Source organism: Crotalus tigris, unplaced genomic scaffold, assembly GCF_016545835.1.
Source record: "Crotalus tigris isolate CLP2741 ecotype Arizona unplaced genomic scaffold, ASM1654583v1 scf7180000017662.1067850, whole genome shotgun sequence".
NCBI classification, from domain to species: domain Eukaryota; kingdom Metazoa; phylum Chordata; class Lepidosauria; order Squamata; family Viperidae; genus Crotalus; species Crotalus tigris.
The window spans coordinates 924,308-949,346 of record NW_024096549.1 but is presented as its reverse complement, the minus strand read 5'-3'; the positions used below and the strand labels follow the sequence as shown (position 1 = coordinate 949,346).

General features: G+C 36.7%; 1 protein-coding gene across 1 annotated transcript in view; it reads left to right on the top strand.

The window, feature by feature from the left end:
- TBCD (tubulin folding cofactor D) overlaps positions 1-25,039 on the top strand; it is a 164,157-nt gene that overhangs the window by 5,093 nt on the left and 134,025 nt on the right. Inside the window, exons 3-8 of the mRNA XM_039335830.1 lie at positions 4,483-4,533; positions 4,925-5,022; positions 5,690-5,791; positions 8,502-8,648; positions 9,339-9,394; positions 14,452-14,584. Of these exons, the coding sequence (XP_039191764.1) occupies positions 4,483-4,533; positions 4,925-5,022; positions 5,690-5,791; positions 8,502-8,648; positions 9,339-9,394; positions 14,452-14,584 (587 nt within the window). The remainder of the gene's footprint in view (positions 1-4,482; positions 4,534-4,924; positions 5,023-5,689; positions 5,792-8,501; positions 8,649-9,338; positions 9,395-14,451; positions 14,585-25,039) is intronic.

The window sequence follows — 25,039 nt, the reverse complement described above, 5'->3', positions numbered from 1 at the left end:
GAGCACACTGTTCTGAAGTGCCTTCCTCTCCTTTTTAATTTTAATTATTCTATTCTTGTTTTTAACTGTTTTTATTATATATAGCTTTTATGTTTTTTGTCTATTTGTACATTGATCAGAGTCACTCTATGAGGGAGATAGATGGTGTGTTTGTATGTGTATGTGTGTGTGTGTGTGTGTGTGAGAGAGAGAGAGAGAGAAAACGTAGCATGACTTTCTACCTATATTATTTGCTTCTGTTTTATTAATAGCAAACATATTTGTTTTTGAAGAGTGAATTATTTTAAAGTTTGAAACAAAGCAATATTGCAGAAGATTTCTGATAGCTATAAGATTGTTACTGTGTTCTCGTATGCTATTTTGCGTCTATGTGGAGAATAATTTCAGGAAAAGATTTTGGTGCTAAAAGCTTTTTGCATTTTCTTTCTTTACATTCAGATCTAAGTATCATTTATATGGAAATGAATCCACCAGTATTTTTTACAGGAAACCTCCATGGGCTTAGCCTTAATGTTTCTAATGTTCCTTTATTTGGTGTCTGCTAGTTATTATTTGCAAAAGTATTCTTAAATGATTGCATTTAATAGCTGGTAAGGTTGATTAAAAATTAATGGACTGCCAAGAGTTTAATAATAAAGGTAACATTTAAGATCCTATGTTATTAAATATGTGGTCCCACAATGGTATCCTAAATTATTCTGAAAATTATTGGATCCTATAGGAAAAGACATTGAGACATTGACAGTGATTGAGTGAGGGGCTGTAGAGAAATTGGGGAAGTAGGAAGGCCCTGCTCTATAAAATCTATTCCATTAACAGAACAATAATGGAGATGTTAGCTTTTGCTTTTATGCTAACTTTGTTACTTCATAATCCTTTTATGGTATCATAGTACATCATTACTAATAATACAAGTAGACTTTGCCTAACAAATGCTCATTCAGCCACTGTTCAAAGTTATGACAGTGCTGGAAAAGGAAATTTATAACTGGCCTTTGAACTTATGGCTATTGCAGCTTCCCTGCAGTCATGTGATAGCGATTTGGGACCTTTGCAACCAGTACACACTTTGTACAGTTACAGCATCCCATGGTTATTTGTTCACCATTTACATCAGAAACCAGCATCTGATAAGCCAAGTTAGTGGGAAAATTGGCAAGAAGTTGGAATCCACAGTCATGTAACGCTGCACTTAATGTCTATGAGTGATTCCCTTAATGACCGCAGCTGGAACTGTTGTCATAAGTCAGACACTGACACATAATGTTTCACTTTACAAACATGTTGCCTTGTGATGGAGTTGTCAATCCCATTTTCAGTCTCTAAGTAAGCACTACCTGTAAATGTTTTAGTAAGTGATGTTAAAAAAGTCAATCTAATACAGTGGTTCTCAACCTGTGGGTCGGGACCCCATTTGGGGTCGAACGACCATTTCACGGGGGTCACCAAACAACGCAGTCCGCCATTTTTTCCCCCTTTTCCTTAGCTGTGCTAAGGAAAAGAGTCTAATTCTATTGGCTTTCAAAAGCCAATAGGAATTGTCCAGGCTGTCTCTGCCCTGCTGAGCCCGCCAAAATCCCATCTGCAAACGGTGCTGCACCAGTTGAGTAGTCCTCGACTTACGACCAGTTGAGTAGTCCTTGACGTACGACCGGTTGGGGGTCGCGACATTAAAAAGGTTGAGAACCACTGATCTAATACATCATTAATTTAATTGAAGGAAGATTTCTATCTTATATGATATCATTATATTCCTACAAGTGATAAATATGATTTAGAAATAAGCCAGTGTTGTAGATTTCACCAACTCTTTGCTATTTTAAGGCTGTTTTAGGAAACCTAATATAACCGATAACCTATATAAATTTCAACAGCCATAGAATCAGATGTACTGTTTGCATCTTCTCTTTTTTTGTGCATTTAACTTACTTTTGTTTGAATTAGTACTTTTGCAATTAATTCTTCTAATAGATACCGGTATATAGTATATATAAAAGTACCCAGAGTAAGGTTTCTTTTACAGTTGTGGTTAGTGGCTTAATTACATTTAGTTTAAAGGATTAATTTGCTCCAGATTGGGATATTATTATGAATTTTAACAAGCTCTGACTTGGAACTCATCAGAAAGCTGTACTCTCAATTGTAAAAAGTTGTAATGCTTATTTTTATTGTTACGCTGCTTTGAAAATAAACCAAATTTTGGTTACCTTGCACATAGTTCTGTAATTATGATTGTAGGGTGGCCTTCAGTTATATTGTTCTATGTTGATTTTATGCTGCTGGTTTTATTTTTGTTTTTAATCCTGTGTTAGCCACCCAGAGTTGCAGTTTGCAAGTTGGGTAGCCGTATTAATTAATTAATTAAATTTATTTATTTATTTATTCCATGCCTTTATTATTTTGACAAATAAGTAAAAGCAGCAAACATATCCAACACACCTTTCTCCTTTCCTCCACAACAACAACCCTGTAAAGTGAATTGAGCTGAAAGAGTGACCAGTCCAAACTGACTTTCATGGCTAATATGGGACTAGAACTCATAGTCTTCTGTGAGTTTTTAACCTGGTACCCGAACCCAAATACATTGTATATGAGGGTTAAAAGCATATTTTGTTTAGCTTGCTTATCCAGTATTGTTATTCAATTGTTTATCTTGGATTGCCCTCTAGTGAGGACTTGTCATACTACAGTAGTTGCTGCAATAGTACATTCAATCTAATTTCTCTTAAGCCTTTGGAGTAGAGAAATACAGATATTATATAATGGCCCCGTATATTATTTCCCCTGCCCCTTGGTGGTGGGGAATTTCTCTATTTTTATTCAGGAGGCAGGCAGTATGTCTGACAAATTCCAAAAGGAAGTTGTCGTCCAGTACTTGCCTCCTGTTGTTAATGTAACACAGTGCAGTGAAAGTGCACTGACTACAAATGGATAAATATAATTCTGTACAAAGTAAGCCATTAGCACATTTTTATAATAGTAACCATGATCTTTGTCATTTAAGAATGGTATTCATTGGTACAAATATGTATTCACTGGTCAGTTAAGTGGAATAAAGTGTGTTAGGGAAAGGGCTAAAATCTTTGGCCTGTTTTGTCCACTTTGGGGAAAGTATGGGGTTATTTTTTTAATGTTAATATAGTGTTAAACTTGCTGGTGGCTGAACACAGCTGTTTAATTCTGTCTTCACCAAAAATAGGTCAGAAACTGCACTGTCATAGTGATTTTGTTGGATTATAGAGGATGGAGGAAAAGGGCTATAGGCTCTTAGTGCTCACTAGGCCATCCTTTTCCCATTCTGTGTTTACTGGAACAGCTTTGGAAACTTTGGGATCTTGAACTTAAAAGGAGGGAAAAAATGAAATATCCTAGTATGATCTAGCTATCCAGTCTTTGCAACAAATCCCAAAGGTCGTGCATATATAACCTTCTTGATCCCCTTCCTTTTCTAACACATACCATAAAAAGATCCAGAACAAAAGATCTCACTAAGATACAGATCATGAATTTGTACATTTGAGTTCATTCATTTTCATTTTTTTAAATATAAAATGTGTAATCTTTGATTATTAGGATGCTGTTTATAACACACTTAAACAATATCTCTCATGTAGCAATGTTTACATTGCTTATTTTTTTTTATCAAGTGAACTTATTCAGGTGGCATGCTTTATTTAAGTGGCACACAAGAAACATAAAAGATTGAATATTATTGAATGCTGAATATTATAATAATAATTTATTATAAAACATCCCAAATTCAAGAAGAAAAATTTAATTCTGTAAATGTAATTCAAGTTCATTATTATTTTAATTAAGTCTTAGTCTTAATGTATAAGAAATCAAAAGGAGGGACAAAGCTAAAATAGCAATAGAAATTAAAATGAATGGTTATCTCCCAACCCTTAGTACTGTTTTCTAATTTGCTGCATGGGTAATCCTCGACCTAACAACCATTAATTTAGCAACCATTGAAAGTTTCAATAGCATTGAAAAAGGGACTTAGAACTGGTCCTCACACTTGGGACCATTGCAACATTCCTATTGTCATGTGATCAAAATTCAAATGCTTCCCAATCAGCATGTACTTACAACAGTTGCAGCATCCTCGGTGTGTGTGTGTCACACGACCTTCCCAGCTGGCTTTAAACAAAGTCAAAGGGGGAAGCCGGACTTGGTTAAGGATCACGTTACTCACTTACTGCAGTGGTTTTACTTAACAGCCACTGCAAAAGAGAGTCATAAAATTAGGCAGGACTCACTAAACAACCACCTTGCTTAGCAGTGGAAATTTTGATACCAGTTGTGGTCATAAGTCAAGGGCTACCTGCACTTTAAAAAGTCACAGCAGACGTGACTTAACTAGATTTCAAAATCTTAGGGAAGACTTTTCTTAAAGCCAAAACCATTGATATGTCATTTTCACATTTAAAAAATTGCTTGATAACTGAATATGTTTTTTGTTTGTTTGTGTGTTTTCAGTTATAATGGATAAATACCAGGAACAGCCTCATCTTTTGGATCCCCATTTAGGTAAATATTGAGATTCTATAAATTTTTGATAAAATCTCATTTTTTTTTATCAGCATAGATGATACTGATTTTTTTTCTTAAGAATGGGTAGTAGAAGATTCTTTCTAATCCAGTGTGTAGGACTTCTCTGCCTAGAATATGTGTCACATGTTCCGACTAATGAAGCACTTCAAAGAACTTTCAGGCTTGTTTCCTAAAGTCTTTATTTGCAGCAACCTGTGTTTTCCATGAAACAAATTAGGTAATCCATTCTGATACATATTCGTGAGGTTCTTCAGTGGGAGACAGAAAGCCAAGGAGTGAATGAAGAAATAGCGTTTCAATTGTTGAAAAAAATTTGCAAACCAGCATTTCCCTTATCACCTCACCCATCTGCCTGTGTTTTCCCTAGAGTGGATGTTGAATTTGCTGCTAGATATTGTCCGACATGAAGCATCTCCTCCTCTTCTAATTCATCTGGCCTTTCAGTTTCTCTACATTATTTCAAAGGTAAAATTAATTTTTAATAAATTAGTAACATGGCCTTATTTCCATATTGTCTTATCTCAAATCAGATAGAAGAGGGACAGTCATTCATAATACAGTTACTGTCAAATGAATAGTTTGGAACCCTGTATTTTTGCAGTGGCTTATGGAGAGCACTAGGCTTTATAGAATTGCTCTTTCATAGTTTGTAATTGAAAGTTAGTACCGTATTTTCAGGCATATAGGACGACTCGGTGTATAAGACGACCCCCGACTTCAGAGCCGATTTGCATGCCTAGAAAGTCGTCTTATACACCAGAAACTACCATAATTTCCGGCGTATAGGACGACTCAGCGTATAAGACGACCTCCAACTTCGGAGCCGATTTGTATGCTTTAGAAAGTCGTCTTATACGCCGGAAAATATGGTAGTCCTTAAATAAGCTCCTCAGAGCCTAACAACTCCCTCTCCTTTTTATTGCATCCTTATATATATGTAATTGAATTGTAATCATTTTATATTTTTTACTATTATTGATACTTTATTATCATTGTATTGATTACATAAACATTAACTGTTTGCCTATTGCAAATGCATAACTTGAAAGCTTCCTTGACTTAATTAAATTTATTTTTACATTTCCATAAATGGAGATGAATCATTAAGCTGGAAATCCTTTTGTTCACCTAGGTACGAGGATATAAAACCTTCTTGCGACTATTTCCTCATGAAGTAGCAGACGTACAGCCTGTTCTAAATATGCTTGTAGCTCAGAATCCAAATGAATATGAGGTATGTTCTTGTTACCTAAAGTCCTCTCTATGAATGAGCTCATCCCATGATAACAGTCACTGTCCACACTAAAAGCAGGCTGCTGAAAGATTTCCCAAGTCTTGGTATTGCTGTCAGTATTACTCCAGAGATGATAATGAATAATATAACTACTTTATATAAGCAGCTTTTTGCATGTTCATTTATGTAGCCAAGGGAGAGATATTTTTAGTTGTGGTGCTAGTCTTTGTTAGAATTTCTTGTCTTCATCTCCCAGCCATTGAAATGGCTGAATTTTGACATTTTATATGTTTGCCTGTGCATAAAGATTTTAAATAATATTTTGTCCTTTCTGTATATTGATCCTTAAAATATGTATGTACTTATCTTTGTACCTGCCAGGTACTTTCTTTGCACCTTTTGTAGAGAACTAGTATTAGGTTTGTATTAGGGGTGTCAAACTCAATTTCATTGAGGGCCGCATCAGCATTGCGGTTGCCCTTGTGGGGCTGGGTGGGTGTGGCCAGGGTGGGTGCGGCCTACTGGGTGGGCGCACCCAGTAGGCGCATCAAGGGTCCTGTGGGGGCCTGGGCAGGAGTGGGACAGATCTGAGAGTCTCTGGCAGAAGGGGGTGAGACCAGGGCAAGTGCCAAGGCATGGTCCACTGGAGGAGCCTCACTGTTCCTCTCATGCTGTGCAGGGGGGGGGCTGGAAGGTGGTATGGGCTGCCTGGAGCCCTGGGCAGCAGAGGTCAAATGCCCAGCTTGGCCCTCGAGCACCCACAGCACCAAGCCCAGCCCCACTTCCCCAAGGGGGTGCCCAGCTGCACTTATCTCTTCCTCAAGGCTGCTGCTGCTGTGCTTGCTCTCCTTAGCCAGGTTGCTCATGATGGGTATGAGGGCAAAGTCAGAGGGAGGCCCATTCCCTCTCCATGGGAGGAGACCCGGCTTTGTATCCAAAGCGTCCTTAGCAATAGGATGAGAGACGCTCAGGATAGGCCAGGAGGAGGGGGCAAGGGGATGATGAAAGGGCAGCAGGGCAGGACTAAGGCAGGAGTTCCCTCAGACCCTCCCTCTCCTTTCCTTGTTTCCTTCCTTCCTAAGTACAGAGTGGTGGGAAAATATTTGAGATGAGGGAGGGAGAAAAACAGACAAGAAATGCAGCTGGGGAGGTGTCACCCTTCGTGTGGAATGAAGAAATGCACCATCACCAGCACATGGCCGTCACCTACTTCACATATCTGGTTTGGTGGGCTCTGGGAGAGGGGATGTCATGAGCAGCATGAGAGTCAACATTACCTGCGCAATGGCGCCCAGCCCCTAGCCTGCCTGGTCTCGGCAGATAGCAGAGTGCTCTCCTCACAGCGCCGAGAGGTTGAGCCGGGCGGTGTGAAGCTCGTCAGCTTTGCACCTTGCTGCCTGCTGAAACTGGGCAGACTGGGGGCTAGGCAGCATTGCATTTCTCATCAGATTTGCGCCACCCGGCTCAGCTCTTGGCACTGTGAGGAGAGCGCCCTGCTGCCTGCTGAAACCAGGCAGGGGGCTGGGCGGCCTCGCACTTCTTTTTGGATTCGTGCCACCCGGCTTAGCCTCTTGGCGCTGTGAGGAGAGTGCCCTGTTGCTTGCCAAAACCCCTCCCTCGGAGCCCATCCAGCCGGATACGTGAAGTAGGTGAGGGCCATTTGCTGGCCACTTCCAGGTGATGGTGCATTTCTTCATTCCTCACAAAGGGTGACACCTCCCTAGCATGCACCCAGGGGGCAGGGCCGACATGGCAGGGGCTAGTTCCTTGCTATTTCCAGACAGCCTTGTGGAGCTAAGACTGAATGCGTTTCAGCATAGATGGCCACCAAAAAATTGTACATTGGCTCCCGGCCGGCCTGGGCCAGAGCCAAGGCAGAGGGGGCCATTCCCTCACTGTTTCCAAGATGGCTTCACATGCCACATGAAACCACTTCGCGGGCCGCATCCGGCCCCCGAGCCTTATGTTTGACATGTCTGGTGTAATTAATGTATCAGATATAAAAAATATCTTTGCCTTCATTTACATTGCTTGAATAAAACGCTATTCTGTTTGCATATTATGATGCCTTTTTGATGACACAACCTTACCAGAAGGCAAATACAGTATTAGGATGATGAGACACAAACCCCCCAAACAACGTTTGCATTCAATACTTGTTACTAAGTAACAAGTTAGCTAGGTTAGCTTTGATGAATGCTGATCATTCTTCTTACAGACATACATGGTCACAATTCCTTTTTGTTTCTGAGTTGCAGTTTGAAAATTATCAGCTATTAACTTGGTAAAAGTTAATGGGTTGGCAAAACTGTTTCAGAATTTGTCTACTTATGGGTCTTTGCAAGAGATAAACAAAATATGTCAAATGCAAAATGTTTTGAGCTATAACCAGTTTTTTTCAAGTTTGAAACGATCTGTTCCAAGTGCCAGGAGCATTTCAGATATCAGAACCCATTTTGAGATTGAAATGTTTTGCATTCAAAGTATTTTTCCATAACTCTAGTGTTTATGTTTATATTATCTTTGGGTTCAACATAATCCAAATCCTAACATAACCAAATATGTCTCATTTTTTCTCATATTTGTCTTAATTTATTATCTATTTTCTATCTCGATTTTGCAATTAGAAATAGTTTTTACATTGTACACTGGAAGTTTTCTGAGAACATTCACTATGTATTTTACCCTGATTCTTTTTCTGCCTTGTTAGATCTGGGAGACTCGTTACATGCTGTTGTTGTGGTTATCTGTAACATGTTTGATCCCATTTGATTTGGTACGGCTAGATGGAAATATTGCTTCCATAGAAGGATGCCCTCGTGTATCAACAATGGATCGAATTCTGGCAGTAGCAAAAGTAGGTATAGTTGCATAAAAATCATGATTTATAGAATGGTTTCTTTCACTTGAAAAAAAGTGATTGTAACTTAAACATAAAGGCAGTTCCTTTCTGCTTCCTTTCTGGGCAATTCTATGCATCTTAACTATACAACTTATAATAACATCATTCAAGCTTATTGTATACTAATTGATTTGGGGGGAATCTTATGTATAGGATCAGTTTTGATAAAGAAGGTAAGTGTCCTTTTAAAAGCCACTGTGTCTTTGTTTTGATGTTGCATACTTTATTTTCTAATTCATGACCCTCTAGTAACACTGTGATATGTTGCAGAGTTTAAAACAAGTATACTGTTTAGAAATATACATTTTATGATTCTGTGCATATAAATGTTGAAAAAGAAAGTTCAGGGGGCACTTTAAAAAAACTGTTCAGCAGTTTTGAAGACAGTTTTGTTTACAAGTGCCTATCCTCCACATCTTTGAATTTTGCAAATTGTTTGGCACTTTATTTAAATGCTAGCTTAACATTCTATAAAAAAATTGTTTTTTTTGAATTATCCTTCTCAAATTTCTCAACTTTTCATCCATCCTGACTTGCATACGCACATACACACATACACATTAAGTAAACTTTTTTCATATAATTTACTTTGTACGGTCAATTTTAATATAATAAATTTCAACTCAAATCTGTTCTTACTTTTAGTCATACCTTGTTGTAAGTGATAAGTCTCGTGATGCAGCTGCGGTCCTGGTCTCAAAGTAAGTTTCTTGTGCTGATAGAGAAGAATATAAAACTTCTTTTTAAAAAATGTACCATTATCAATAAGCCTAGACTTGTTCCAGTGGGCAGTCGTATACATTTGCAATATGAATAAGTAAGCCCTTAAGTCAATATACACAATAGCAGTATGAGAATTTGCTTCAGGGTAAGAAGTAAGCTTACTAATGGTGCCAACTGTATGGTAATTTTCTTCATTAAATATAATCCTTGATTTACGATCAGCCACATAGCAACCGGTCAAGTTATGATCCCAAAAATGGGGTTGAAGTGCCAATGGCCAAGCTTCCTCCATGGCCATGTGACTGAACTTTGGGTGCTTGGCAGCACAGCTTCATTTATGGCCATTTCCAGCATTCTGGATTCATGTGATCACGTTTTAGGATGGTTTTGCCGAAAACCAGCACTTTCTTCTGATTTTTGTAAAAACTAGGCTCATAGTGAACCATTGATTGACGTAATGATCACTGCATTTGCTTAACGACTACCACAAAAAAGATTGTAAAGTTGATTGACATACAGCTATCATAATGCTTTATTTTTTTGTATAGGCTTTACACTGGTAAAAATGCTCAGAAGTTACAACTTAGCTCTACTATATAATGGGAATATATTGAAATATGATTTTTTTAAAAAAATATGTAGAAAATAGATCTACCTTCACAATCTATAAACATATAATCTAGGGTCACATATGGTTTGAAAATTGTTAAAAGTGTTTGGATCTTGTATAATTATAGCAATTACAGCTTCTCTCTACTTTTCATTAAAGCATCCATTTTTTTCCAGGCTTCTGTGCAAGGTTGAAAAAAAATGTGTACATCTTAATGAATAAGTGAGAACTGTTGGACTTAAATGAGATTTGAAGCAACTCTTCCAAATCATTTAATAAAATAATTTTTGTTAATGAATTATAAAAAATAAAAATTAATAGAGACTACAAAAAAATAAGATCGAAAAGGATAAATAGAAAGAGCAGAATTAGAAATAAAATATAGAAATAACTGAAAAAGAAGTAACTTCCTTCTTCATCGTGACAAGTACAAATAATTTTAGTAACTTATCACATTTTCTTAAAATGCAACAAACACTTTTTTCTTCCCATATCTCATTTCTTAACTATAAACAAAATCTTAAACTTCACCATTCATTCCTGGTCAGCAAAAATCCATTAAAGGCTATCAGAGATAACTACATAGTTATTATAACCTTGATCAAATAAGCCAATTCTGTATTCCTTTTATGTATTTTTAAAATCTTGGCTTTTAATCCCTTCAAATAGTGTTCTCAAGCCTGATTTCTTTTCATCTCTTGGTCTCCTCTCAGAATATCCTTCAAAATTTTAAACAGATTTTTATAAGTCCAGTAAAAGAAAAGTTATCCAAATAATACTTGTCTCTCTTTTTCAAATATCAAGACATCGTCCAGTTTCATTTGTATATTCAGCATATCCTCCATACTTTTCCATATCATTCTTGTATGTTTAAATGCATATTAAAATCAATCTCAATCTTATTTGTTATAGCTTGTTCTTCTTTTGAAAGAACATTTTCATGCCATTCATCTATGATATTAGATATTTTTAAAAAATATGTTCAAGTCTATTGTTCACAAGTCTCCATAAAAGATCCACTGTTAAAATATTTTGCTTCATTCTATTCTAGTGTGTCAAATCTGAAATTCTTCTTCATTAATTGTCATCTTTAATTTCTTCTATTTCCCTCTAGTGTCCAACATTCAAAGTCCTAGATTATCATGTCCCCCCCCCCCCCTAAACCAAAACAACTATAGTTTCCCTTGGGAAGACTTCTTATAATTAATTTCATATTCTTATTTCAAATCCATCTGACTCTTTAGGCAAATTTGGAACATTCCAAAATCAACACTCTAAACACCTTTTTGATGTTTATTCCAAAAATTAATATTTTTCTAAATCCTTAAATTTGCATTTAAAACATATTTCACAAAGGGAGAGACTCACCCAGTGAATGCAATAAAAACTTATTGTTCTGAAGGTTCTTATTATTTCAAAAGCAGTAAAAAGTAACTTCAAATGTGATTAAGAAATATGGCTCAATTGAGCTGAGCCTAGGTGGAATATTCCCTCGATTTCCAGTTGTTCAACTCACAGACCAACTGAAAAACCTCAATTCTTGCAGTGTAATCAGGAGGATCAGCTGTCCAGGGTACATGTGGGTGATCTCACAATTTCTCCTTTTTCCGGAGAGATTTTGTCATCCAGGATACAGGATCCAGCCACTGTTGTCTTCCATAAACACTGTCCTGCTTTGGCAGAGATGTCTTAAGATGCCATTGCCTCACCAGAAGTGTCTTCCAAGTCATTTTTGAAATATGCACAATTTATATTGTGCCAAGGCATATTGGAATGTTTTTAGTGATATCTAGTGGGAATTCAAGACATTTGTGCAAGTCCATTTATACATTGCTTTAAATTTACAGGAATTATTACAAATCTATTGACAACATATTTGATAAAACAATACAGCAATATGAAGCCTGTAATCCACATTAATATTGCTTTTGTTTAAAAAACAAAACCAGAAGTCAGAGATTTCATCCTACGGTTTCCTATACCATTCATTTAGAACAGTGGTTCTCAACCTGTGGGTCGGGACCTCATTTGGGGTCAAACGACCATTTCCTGGGGGTCGCCAAACAACGCAGTCCGCCATTTCCCCCCCTTTTCCTTAGCTGTGCTACTCCCTTTTATTCTATTGGCTTTTGAAAGCCAATAGAATAGATTCTCTTGAATAGAGTCTAATTCGATTGGCTTTCAAAAGCCAATAGGAATTGTCCAGGCTGTCTCTGCCCTGCTGAGCCCGCCAAAAGTCCCATTCTGCAAACGGTGCTGCACCAGTTGAGTAGTCCTCGACTTACGACCGGTTGAGTAGTCCTCGACTTACGACCGGTTGGGGGTCGCGGCATTAAAAAGGTTGAGAACCATTGATTTAGAAGAATCATATATAAAAAAATATTTTTTACTCCTGGGGTTTGTTTTATTTATTTTACATAATCTTTACATCCTACCTTTCATAGAGGATTCCAAGATAATGTACATAATATTCTTTTTTTCCCTATAATGTAACCATTTGAGATAGATTGAAATAAGAGAATGACTGGCCCAAAATCATCCAGTGAGCTTCTGTGGTTGTGAATAAACTAGAACATGGAGGAACTTTGGGAAAGACCAATACTATAACAATATTGGCTTTCTAATCAAGATCAGCTTGCATTCAATATAAGTATAGCTGAGGCCTGAATCTGCTTAACTTCCAAGATCAAGTCATTTCCCAATTTCCTTAGCAATCCTTGAACTAGAAAAGAGCAGGGTCAACTTTCTTTATTTTGCTGCTAGCTTTTATATAATATCACACTAGGTGGCAGGTTCATGCAAACTTAGCTAATTTTTTAAAAAAAACAACCTAAGGGTTGGAGCTTGCTAATTTTTGAATGTCAAATCATCAGGACATTTCTGGACTGTAGGCTAGATCAGGGCTTTTCAACCTTTTCACCCATTGTACCACTTTTAGGATATGGCAATATCCAAGTACCACCAGTCGCAAAGCAAGGTGTCAAAAACTTGATGACCCCCCCCAAAGGAAAAAAGTGATGAAATACAGGTAGTCCTCGACTTACAACAGTTCGCTTAGTGACTGTTTGAAGTTACAATAGCACTGAAAAAAGTGCCCCCCAAGCCACAGCCGAGCAAGACACCTGCCTGCCCGCCTGGTGGAACTCTTTTTCCTGTCCAAGATTTTCATTATTGTGAGCATTTCTGTTGAGGATTGGCAGCGGGGGTGGGGGGTGGGGTGTGGGGTGTTTGGTTTTTATCCCCCCCCCGTCCGCTGGGTAGTTGCAACAGACACTGCCCAGTTGTCACAAGACCCTGGGACACTGTGACCGTCAAAAATATGAATCAGTTGCCAAGCATCTGAATGTAAATCACAAGATCCTTGAGATGCTGCAACATTCCAGCTGATCGGCGCTTCTGGGCTCAGCAGAAGCGCCAGGATCAGCGCCGAGCTCCAGCTGGATCCTGGCACTGATCCTGGTGCTTCCACTGAGCCCTGATAGTCCCGAAGAAGCGCTGATCCTGGTGCTTCCGCTGAGCCCCAACAGCCCTGCAGCTCCAGCCATTTTCGCTCAGGCTTGTGCGGTGCTGCCATCAGTTCAGCTCATTCCCCTCCCTCGCTACCACTTTTCTAGAATGGTCACGTACCACCTGCCAGGTGCCAATGTACCACAGGTGGTACCCGTACCACTGGTTGAAAAGTCCTGGGCTAGATGGCAAAGGTAAAAGAAATCCCCAAAACAAAAAACAGGAAAAAGGTAATTACAAATAACTTCCATATTGTTATCAAGAAAACTATATGAATGTGTCCATATAATAACTCTGCATTAAAACTATATGAATGTGTCCATATAATCACTCTGCTTGAGGAAGATTTACCTTCCCTACTAATAGAAAAAGAAGATTTGGAGGAAGTCACTTCTTTTCTGTTCCAGTGGAACAGCTTACCCCCAGAAATTGTGGGCGCTCCATCACTGTATATTTTTAAGAAGAGACTAGACAATCACCTGTCTGAGATGATATAGGTTCTCCTGCTTGAGCAGGGGGCTTGACTAGAAGACCTCCAAGGTCCCTTCCAACTCTATTCTATTCTATTCTGAAAATTGTGTGTTATGGAAAAATGGGAAATACACTTTTTAAAGCATAGTTTCAAAAAATGATTGTTCTATAATTGATTTTCTATTTTATTTTCCTTTCCTCCACCATTTCAAGACAATTTGATGTGTACTGTGACAATTCATATTTGTGCATTATGGCCACCTTTAGAAAAGATAGAGTTAAAGAACTGACAGTTGGAATGTTCCCGATTGAAATATGTTGGAAAGTATCCTTTGGACAATTGCCTTTAGGAAAAAAAACCAGTTTGCCTAACAGGAAAAATGTGTTACCAGTTGAATTGCTCTGAATAGGTAACTTGCGCAACATGTGTTTTTTCTTTGTATGTAGGTTTATTACCCGTCCTGATGTCAGACAAAAAAGAATGGCAGACTTCCTGGATTGGACCCTTTCAACATTATCTAAATCCTCTTTTCAGACTATTGAGGGGACTATTGTAATGGATGGCATGCTTCAAGCCCTGGTAAATAATTGTTTTCAAAGATAATCCCATTTTTTTCTTTTCTAAATGCTGTTTTTAACTGTCAACTCCCTTAATCATTGGAAGTATTTCCAAATATAAGTGTCTAAATTATATGTGGCTGCCAGAACATAGAATAAAATTTCGCTGCTACTCTTGCATATGTTGGAAGAAAAATCTGCAAGTTCTCTCCCTTCTATAATGAAGAAAAGAGCTCTTTGGGTCAGTATGTTTCAAGCACAAACCATCAGATCCATGCTCAAAGAGTTTAATTAACTATTATAATATGTGCAAGCCTATAATACAGGAGTCTTCTTAGACTGGCGGTTTGCACCTGAATCAGACTAGCTAAGGCTCAACAGCCTTCAAAGACAGTCAGATTTCATCCTCTTATGCTTACGTAGGGATTCCAGACTAACTCCTCCCCTTAGCTCGACTGTCTCTCTCTAGCAGTATAAAGAATATTTATACATTCCTAAAGAATATTTACTTTTATTTCAAAAGTAAAACAAGACAAAGGATTACACATATCAACTGACAAAAAGGTTTACCGTAAATGCCGGCGTATAAGACGACTTCCGCGAGCGCTGAAATCGGCGCCAAAGACGGGGGACGTCTTATACGCCGAGTCGTCTTATACACCAGAAATGCTGGTAGTTTCCGGCGTATAAGACGACGTTCTAGGAATGCGGCCTGGCTATAAAGACGGGGGTCGTCTTATATGCCGGGTCACCTAATACGCCGGCATATACGGTAGATAAAGATAATCATTCATGGACATTATTAGTCACTTATTTAGTTTTGAATGTAACACTATTTACAAACAAGCTAGGGTAAATTGTTAGACATCTCAATATAACATACACTGATCACTAGTCTGAGAATGAGATGTATTCCTATACTGTTTGCCCCTCCTTCCTGCAGTATGTAGCTTTCACACTTCTAATTTCGTTTATTCAACTATTAATCTATGACAACTGAACTGAGAAACTAGTTTATGTGCTTATTAACTTTAAGAAAAATATTGGTTTATTAATACTTTTTTATATATTGGCATAAACATGAACTTTTTATGTCCAGCTGCCTCATATGTGTATTGATCACATCCAGTTTGTAGGTATTACAGTGGATTCAGTGTTGAAGAAGATGGTTAAAAAACAATATTCTTCTATTCATCCTCTGCTTTGTTCATTATTCAGACCTTTGACCTATTGAGTTCTTTTACAGATAGGAACAAATTACAGCCATTTAGTAGCTAGAGAAAGAGGTATTAGACTAGAGGGCTTTATCTGCTTCTGATGTGCTAGTATGGTGGCGAACCTATGGCACGCCACCACCTATGAGCAGTGGTGGCGAACCTATGGCACGGATGCCGTTGCCCCAGTCCTAGGCCTTCAGCTGGGTTTTATAAAACCTTTTCACTTTAGGCCTCCACCGCCATGTGTAAAAAAAAAAAAAGGTTCAATCAATCAATCAATTTCAACTTCTCGCGGAAAAAAAAATCTCGCAAAGTTGGAATTGATTGATTGAACTTTTTAGTCCCACCCAGTCTGCCATTACCACTGCAGCCATACCCACCCAATGGGCCACGCTCACCCAATGAGCCACGCCCACCCGGCACCTGAAGATACGTAAGTGGGTTTTGGGTTGCAGTTTGAGCACTCAGTCTCTAAAAGGTTTGCCATCACTGACATAGAGTCTCAGATTGAAGTACACGTTTATTTTCAAAACTCAAGGGTAGAAAGTAAGAACAAAGTCTTACCTGCTCCATCCTTCAGCTCTAGAAACCTTCTGTGATTATGTGAAATTGTAGTACTAGTGAAACTAATTTCCCTATTAGTAGGAGAAAAAAAATTTAGGTGCTTTTCTTTGTTCTTTAAAAGAAGAGGAAAAAGAAACGTTATATTTTGTGTTGGCAAAGTTTAAGAGTTAAAAGTTTTCCTCATTTACTTAACAAAGCCTGCTGCTGCTGCTTGATGAAACTTGTAGGATGCATATTACTTTAATATTAGTCATATATTCTTTGTTCTATGTGGTTTTATTCCACCTGTTATTAGAGTGGTTAAGTGAAACAGGTGAAAACTGAACACATTGAATCGAAACTTGAACGAGATGTAATTTTCTTGAAACTAGAGACTTGCTCATAAAGATATTTTCCTTTCTTTACAGGAATGGCTCAAGTGTTAAGCAATTTTATTGATTTGGTAGCCATTTAACTAATTTTTCCTTTGGAAAAGAAGGGCTTTTGAAGGTGGTCAATATTTTTTCCCTTTCATGATTAAAGGTTACTTTATAAGCAATAGGCAATTGGTATTGCATTCAATATTAGAAAAACACTTGAGGAAAAAGTAAACAATTTATAAATGTAAATCAAATTAATTTTGATTACTATATTTATTCAACTACACTTTATATAATTTTATATTAGTTATCCTTTCATAGATAAGTGTTTGGCTTATTAGGCTAATTTTGAATGAAATTCAAAATTGTTTTAAGTAGGATATTAATCTGGCTCTTCCATTTTTGATTGTCCCGGTTTCTCTAGCTTTAGAATGCTAAATGGTAATAGAAACTGAGGTTTGCTTGATGTTGTGGCCATTATTTTTTGATCTTTCATGGTCTGTTCTTCTCAATTGCAACAAAAATGGTTTGTGATCCCAACATGCTTTGGACAAGTATAGATAGCAGGCAATGGCTACTTTCCAGTATTTCTTTTTCCTTAATTGTAACATAGTCTAACCTTAGTCCAACCTTGGCATATTTGAGAAGGAAAAAGAAATTACTGCTCTGCATTAAAATAATGTGAAAATAAATATTTAAAAATTTCTTTTTTAAAAAAGAAAGTAGCAATTGTCTTCATCTGCCAATGAAATTATAGATATTTTAGTGTAAGTAGTAGTTGGGAAAAAATACTCTTCTCTCAAATGTTCATTTTTTCCTCTCAAAAGTATTTTTTGTCAGTACCATTTAAAATGATTGTGAAATAATGGTAATTGGTTTTAGAGAATAAGAGGAAGGTGACACTGAAGCTGAGCAAAAATGATTTGTTTAAGATTATCCTGTCAGTCGAAGTTTAGTAGTATTTTTGATATCAGGTTGGTAGAAAATATTTGAGATTTTAAAATATAGATTGCCAGATGTATAATGGCTTGACAGTACTGGATTAAATATATAATTATTTGCATGAAATAAGTTTTGAATAATAAATGTCCTGGGCCAGATGTCACATAATAATTTCATATTTCAGAATTTAGCTGATCCTTAAATGTTTGAAGGAAGGTGATTATGAAAGGTGCATTATGAAATTGACAGTGAAATAGTATACTAAAATGGAACTGGATATTATATAAGGAATTGATCTTATTAAACTATATAATGGTCAAATGCATTATAATGATATAATTGCAGAAAATCAATTTGCTGAGTTGTTTAGGTAGTACTTTTATATCCAAGTGATTCATCCTTAGCTAAACTTTGTAACTTTTAGAAACTGTTTATATATCTTTCTGCTGTGGATCTGCATATGTCAAATTTGACATCATTGTGCTTATGTGAGTTTTCTTCAATACCTTACATGATGTATAACAGGGATCAAGCTATCTGTGGCATTCCAAATGTTAAACTGAAATTCAAAGCAGCTCCAGCTGGGCTAGCCAGGGAAATTCAACATATTGGAAGTCTCTGCTTTCCAATCCTGATTTTAAAAAACAAAATCATTTCACTGAGTATCCATGTTTATTTGTACAGTTTATTAGAGAAACTACTAGTAATGCTGGCTCTTACCTCATGGAATTAAACTACCAATGCATTAAATGAATACAAGTTGTCCCATTTTGATCGTTATATGTTTTCTTAGTGAGGACAAGAGATATGAGTATATAAACATCAGAACTGCTGCAGAAATGTTATTTCCTGAATTAATTGTGGCAAGATTGTATTTTACTGTTTGATTCGTCTTTAAAGGCATGCTGCTAAATACTGACAGTTCTTGTTGAAACATGCACTGTGCGTTTCACAACATGATTCCACTTATGGGTTTGTTCTTCTGCACCTGTTGATAGGACACCTGTTGATAGGACACCTGTTGTGAAAGAACATATTACTAACAGGTAGCACAACTTTTATCTCTTTCAAGTACAGGTTTCAAATATGTCATGTCTGTATTATAATTAAAAGGCAGCATTACTTGTGCAGTGTATGCTCTATATGTTTACTGGCGATACCTGCCTTCAGTAACTATAGCAATGATTCACAACTGCCTGGTGGGTGGGTGCTTATGATATCACAGGTTTTAAAAACACCACACCAAACTCCAGATTGCAGCAAGGGAGAGAAATGTTAAATTCTTACTTTATTACCTGCTCAGATTCTATTAATTAATTGCTCCCATATATATGCATGTTCACTGTAAAAATGTTAGAAGCTGACTTTGGATGTTATTATGTATTCTGTGTAGTTTAGCCATGGTATTTTGATATAGATGCTTTTTTATATGTGCATAGAATTGGTTTCAAACCTACCATTTATCTAACTGTAAGAAACATCTGATTTAGGTATTTGGATTGATAGACTTGCTTTTAAACATGCCTCGTGTATTAACAAATGTTTTGCTAGCCCTGCAGGGTGTAGCACTCTAGCTTGCATGATAGGGATGTTTTCATCTTGGAGTAGCCTCGGGCATAGAAACTTAAGTTTGAGTTAATTTATTTTAATAGAGATATACTAGACAAATATGAGTAATAGGGGTAAAATAAAACACCCTTGCTAGTAAGTAAGTAAAGCAGCATATCTTAAGAGCTATTTTTATTTGTGTCAGAGAAAAAGCATTTTCTCTGCAAGCTTTCTGTACTTTAACCATCGTTTGGTAATAGTTGTGTGCTCTTGTAGATTATGCCTCAGGTAAGAAATAGCTCAGCTATGCAGTTTTTTTAGTCTTAGAGGCACAAAAACAGACCTGTAGCTCTGAGTTTTGAACATAATCTTTGCTAGCTTTTAACTCATTGAAAGTATATTGATTTCAAGCAATGAGCTGAAATTTTGTTGCCTTCAATTACTTAAAATTAGTGAACATATCCGTCAGTTAGGAAAGTGCAGAATAGGTTTCTAAGATGCTTCCTCACTTGTACCTTTTCAATTTGCCATTAAAAGAGGAGCCCAAACACTATGCATTTCTTCCTTTTTACTAGCAGTGCATTTCCAAGCTACAATCACAGTTTGGATGTGATCCAGTTTAAAGATTTTTACATGATATTAAATCTTTTTCACTCAAATTCATCTCTTTTGGTCACCCTAACCTAACTCCTTTCCTAGCTTGTGCCATGTAATTTGCCTACATTTCTTGGGCAATGTTCTGATCAGAAGGAAGATCCTTGGATGATTTTGTATGAGTTTCCTTGAATTCTCAATTTTGACATTTTTATCCTCTCCTCTTCCTAACACATTTTGTATCTCAACCAAAGTTTCCAGATTATATGAATAGGAAATATTTTGTTGACAATGAAATCCTCAGAATGCTGGTGTTACCAGATTAAATGAAGCATCCAAAACAGTATGGACTTAATTTCTTTGAGACAGAGGACTTTCATAGTAGTTTACCACTCGATACTTTCTTGTTGTTTAGTTGTGCTTCTGTTAAAGTAAAGTAAGGTGAACAAAATAATCCTAGGTGCAAAGACTTATCTGCTTGACCTCTTAGAGGTGCTGAAGAGTAATTATCTATGGCGTTTTCAATCCTCCCTTAAGGTTGGGCATATCTATTGCTCATAGTTTATTGGAGCCAAAGGGTAACTACTGATTCTCATCTCTGTGGCAGTAAGATGTGCCTGCTGCCAAGTAATCATGCCATTTTTAATAGTGATGATTTGTATAGCTTGGGGAAGATGTCCCAGAGGTAATGCTGATTCTTACATCTTACAAAGACAAAGTCTACGTGGGTTATGCAGACAATTAGGAGGTGTGTCAGGTTTTTCCCTGATTACTAAGAAACTAGTTTTTGTTTGTATCTTGCATCATGTTATTACAAAAGCAACAAAACCAGATTTGATATTTCTATTGCTAGGATACGCCAATGGTTTTTCTCTAATTTATAGGTACTATAATTATTTAAAGGAGAGGTATTTAGATTCCTCTCAACAGGTTGGTTAGTGTTACGTGTCCCCACAAATGTTAAAAAAATGTGCCGTGACTTAGAAATGCCCAAAGCATACAACTGGAACTTTAACATGAAGTTCTACGGATGTTAAAGGTTCTAAACAAGAGGCAAAATCAGCCTATTGATTTCCTAATTAAAAGTTTTCTTCTATTTAAGGCTTGTACGTCTTTTGATGTTGGTTGTTGTAAAAGGAATTTGTCTAAGTGATATCTTTAATTCTTTTCATCAACTCCAGAAACAAGGCACAAATATATATGAATTCAATATTTCCTAATAATTTCTGTACAATATTATTGATTATATATGATATTTAGCTATCTTTTATACAATATTTATTTAAATAATTCAACGGTTAGGAAATTAGTCATTTCTCAAAGAATTTTTGAGTAATCCTTGAATTCAAGGTAATCCTTGAATTATGACCACTTGTTCAGCAACTGTTTGAAGTTGTGGCAGTGCTTATGCTTGTTCCCTGAAGTTATGGCTGTTGCAATACCCTCATGGTGTTGTATGATTTGGATACTTGGCAGCCTCCATATTAATGACCTCAGGGTGCTTCAACTCCCCCTCGCCCATTTCCCTCCATCCCTGCCCTTTTGGCTCCTCAGCAGTGGAACTGGGGCTGAAGTAGAAGTCCAGGGTCTTCAGCTGTCTCTGTTGCCCGCCATTGCCCCTCGGCCTGTACTTCAACCCCAGTGCTGCTGCTGCTGCTGCGGAGTGCTGCCTTAGGTCCCACACTGCAGTCAGCCACCAGAGAATGAAGCCCTGCTACTCTGTGTACAGCTGGACCTAACTGCCTTACCCCTAGTGTGATGAAATATATTTGGTCCGGCCCCATGCTAGGCAGCTCTATGCCAAGAGAGATTTTAGTAGATTTAATGTGGATTTCCATGGTTCATGTACCGTACTTTTTTGTCTAGTGCATTCCCATTGTATTTAATTCTCTCTCAGCATATGCAATAAAAATAAAGTTTAAATAGGTTGGCATGGGGTTTGTTTGTTTGTTTTTTTATTTGAGGTGCATGTGCAATTTGTTAAACTAAAAGGTTTTTGAGTAAGTTCCCCAGCTAACAATACAAACCATAAATCCATAACTTTTCAAAGTAAAATGTTTAGATTAAGTTATGGAAAAACATATAGTTAATTTTTCATAAAGTATCCAGGGTAGCTGCCATAACTTGAAGCAATAAAATTATATTAAATATCAAAATAAGGAACAGCAGATTTTATTAAAAAGCAAATAATCCCAAAATATTACTCAAATAATTGAACAATTTCTCCAGAACATCTATATGGTTATAATACATTAAATATGAAAATTGACAACAGATATAGAATTTAAATTTAAAAACAATTTATTTACATTCAGATGTGTTTATGTATAATTACATTCTATAATATTTTGAATAAGTAATAATAAGCATTTTATGCTGATTCAGGCTGTCCTATTAATTTCTTCTCACTAATTTTTATATTCCTGTCTGAAAGACATTAATTGCAAACAGCTTCTGCATGGCTGCCAGGAAAAGTGCATGGACTTGTAGTCTTTAGGAGTTGAGTTTCACTTTTCATATATATAATAATGTTCTTAAATGTTGCATTTAAAAAGATAAAAGCTAATAAAAAAGTTAAAAAAGAAAAAATAGAAAAGAAAGAAAAAATAATATAATAAAAAGGAAATATTAAAGAAATGATTTCCCCCTGCATCAGAACAAATATAAACAATTTTAGTAACTTATCATTTTCTCTTAACACAACAAATTGTTTCTTCTTCCCTTAACTATAAACAAAACTTTGAAACATTATTCAGTCCTAGATCAGCAAAACCCCACAAAGGGCTACCAGAGATAGCAACATATGTATTTTGATATTTAAACCAACTTTATATTCCTTCTCTTTTAACAATCTTGGCCTTTAATTCTTCAGATAATGTCCAAGGATTTGATTTCTTTTCCCCTTTTCTTTATCATTTCCCAAAACTTTAACAAGTCTCTTTTATAAATAACGAAGTTATGCAAGTCACTCTTCAGTTTGTTATTTGTTATCTCTTTTAATTATTAAATCATCAGCTGATTTCATTGGTATTTCCAGTATATTTTCTTTTTCAATAGCATTCTTGTAATATCATTTTAGAATCCACGTTCTAATCAGTTTCAGTCCTTTATGATAGAACTTCCATCCTTTATGATAGAACTTCTCTTCTATAACATCATCTATATACAGTCTATGTCAAGGTTCTGACAAATAAATCCAAACAAATCAGAATTCCGAGGCTTGAAGCTTCCTCAAAAAGTATCTTTATTGGATATATAATATTGGCATGATCAAAAGTGAAACCAACTCTAAAATTCCCACTCAGATTCAATATAACTAAATGTAACACTTCCCACCCCCCACTATGCCATTGATCACACTACCAATGAGGCAATTGGTGGTCTCCGTGACACTCTTCTCCCACTTTCAGCACCTTTGGGAATGACCTTGGTTCCCACAAGACTGCTCTGTGTTTAGTCTAGCAATACTTTTGCTTTCCTCCCCCCCCCTCTTCTCAACCTGTGTGGCAACTGAGAAGGACAAAGATGGCTTCAGCCAAGTTCATTTCAGAAGATAGACTATCAATAATGGGAGCCATTCTTGAAATTAACTTCTGAGTCCATTGTTCACAATTATTCTTCATAAGTCCAATATTAAAATACTTTAGCCAACTTGCTTGCAACCATGAGGAAGACTTTTAAAAAACACTAAGTTCATAAACCTCACTTTCTAACGACTTTCAGAAATTGCTCATTAACTACTTCTGTTAGACACCTTCCTAATGATACATTTGAAAACACTAGTGAATTTTCCTTCAATCCTAAACAAAAGAACATTTTAATCATAAGCTTAAAAATTTAAAGAATCTGAAATAAAAAGCTAAAAGCTAAATGAGATTTTGATCTTAGAAAGAAAGATTTTGATCCTAGAAAATCCAGGTAAAAATAAGCATTGAAACTTTTACAATAAGATTTGGAATTGATTATAATGTACACACTGTTTTTCATGAGAAATATATCTTGTTTTCATTTTTACAAGGCATAATATAGATAAGCAATTTCGTGATTTTAAAAACTGGACTCTAGAGAGGACTAAAGATTTTAGGTAGAGACTTCCGGTTCTGGAATGCGGCGATGCCAGTCGTGTCTGGAAACTTCTCTCCAGGCCGTCCGGAGTTTCCTTCACTGGTAGACCCCCTAGGGGGTCGAAGGTCACCCTGGAGGGGCGACCACTGAGGAGGAAGCTGGCTGGTAGATAGGGGAGGGCGGCAGCTTCCCCTGAGTCTCCAGCTTCTCCTTAGGGCCGACGGAGCAAAGATCAGCCTGCCGATCACCCTGTTGCACCAGCTGAAAGTCACATTGTCATCTAAGCGTTAAAGACCCACCGCGGATGATCCGGGTGAGACCCTTTTTGTTCCTCCCCATACCCCTGCTGTTTTTGCCTGTAGAAGCTGTTTGTGCTATTATTTCCCCGTCTGGAGAAAGCGGCTTTAGTAATCGTGGGAACAAACGCGTTTTACAAAAAGGACAGAAAAAATAAATAAATATTCATTTAAAGACTATATTCTATTCCTACTTACATTGTGCTGTAGAAAAAAGTGTTTTTTGTGTTTTTTGGAGCGGTATTATATCGGCAGAGTATTTCTTTTTCTATTCTCCCTTTAAAGATAGAAAAAAGGAAAAAAATGGTGTTTGAAGAAGTCTTTGTAGCTCACTGAGGACACCTACTGATAAAAAGTTAATATTGGATTGTTTATTTGGAGATGAGAGAGCTTTGGCCTTCAAACTGTTTTTCAAGAAAAAAGATAATTTGAGTTAGCTGTGTGATCTGTGGGGGTGGATAATGTTCAACTGTTCAACTGTAACCTTCACTAAAAAGGAAAAGGATTCTTCTTCAACTATTGGAGAAGCCTCAATCACATTTAAACTGTAAACTTATACTGGAAAAGATCTATGAGGCTAAAGAAGAAATATGTACTACAATAAAAGAGGCTACTACAGAACTAAGAGCCAGAATCTCTACTTTAAAACTTAAAACTGACTCCCAGATTACACTTGACTACTCTACAAAACAGATTATACAAGAAGAGGTTTTAACTGAGGATAAGGAGAATCTTATTTTGCCTTACACGCAAGATCAGGAAAAGCAAAGACCGAACTTTCGACTTCTGAAGCAATGAGACTTTATGGACAAGAGAAACAGAGGATTAAATCAGAGATCAAGATGGTCTGTATCGAATCAAGTGACACTACAAGCAACAAAAAGAGATTATC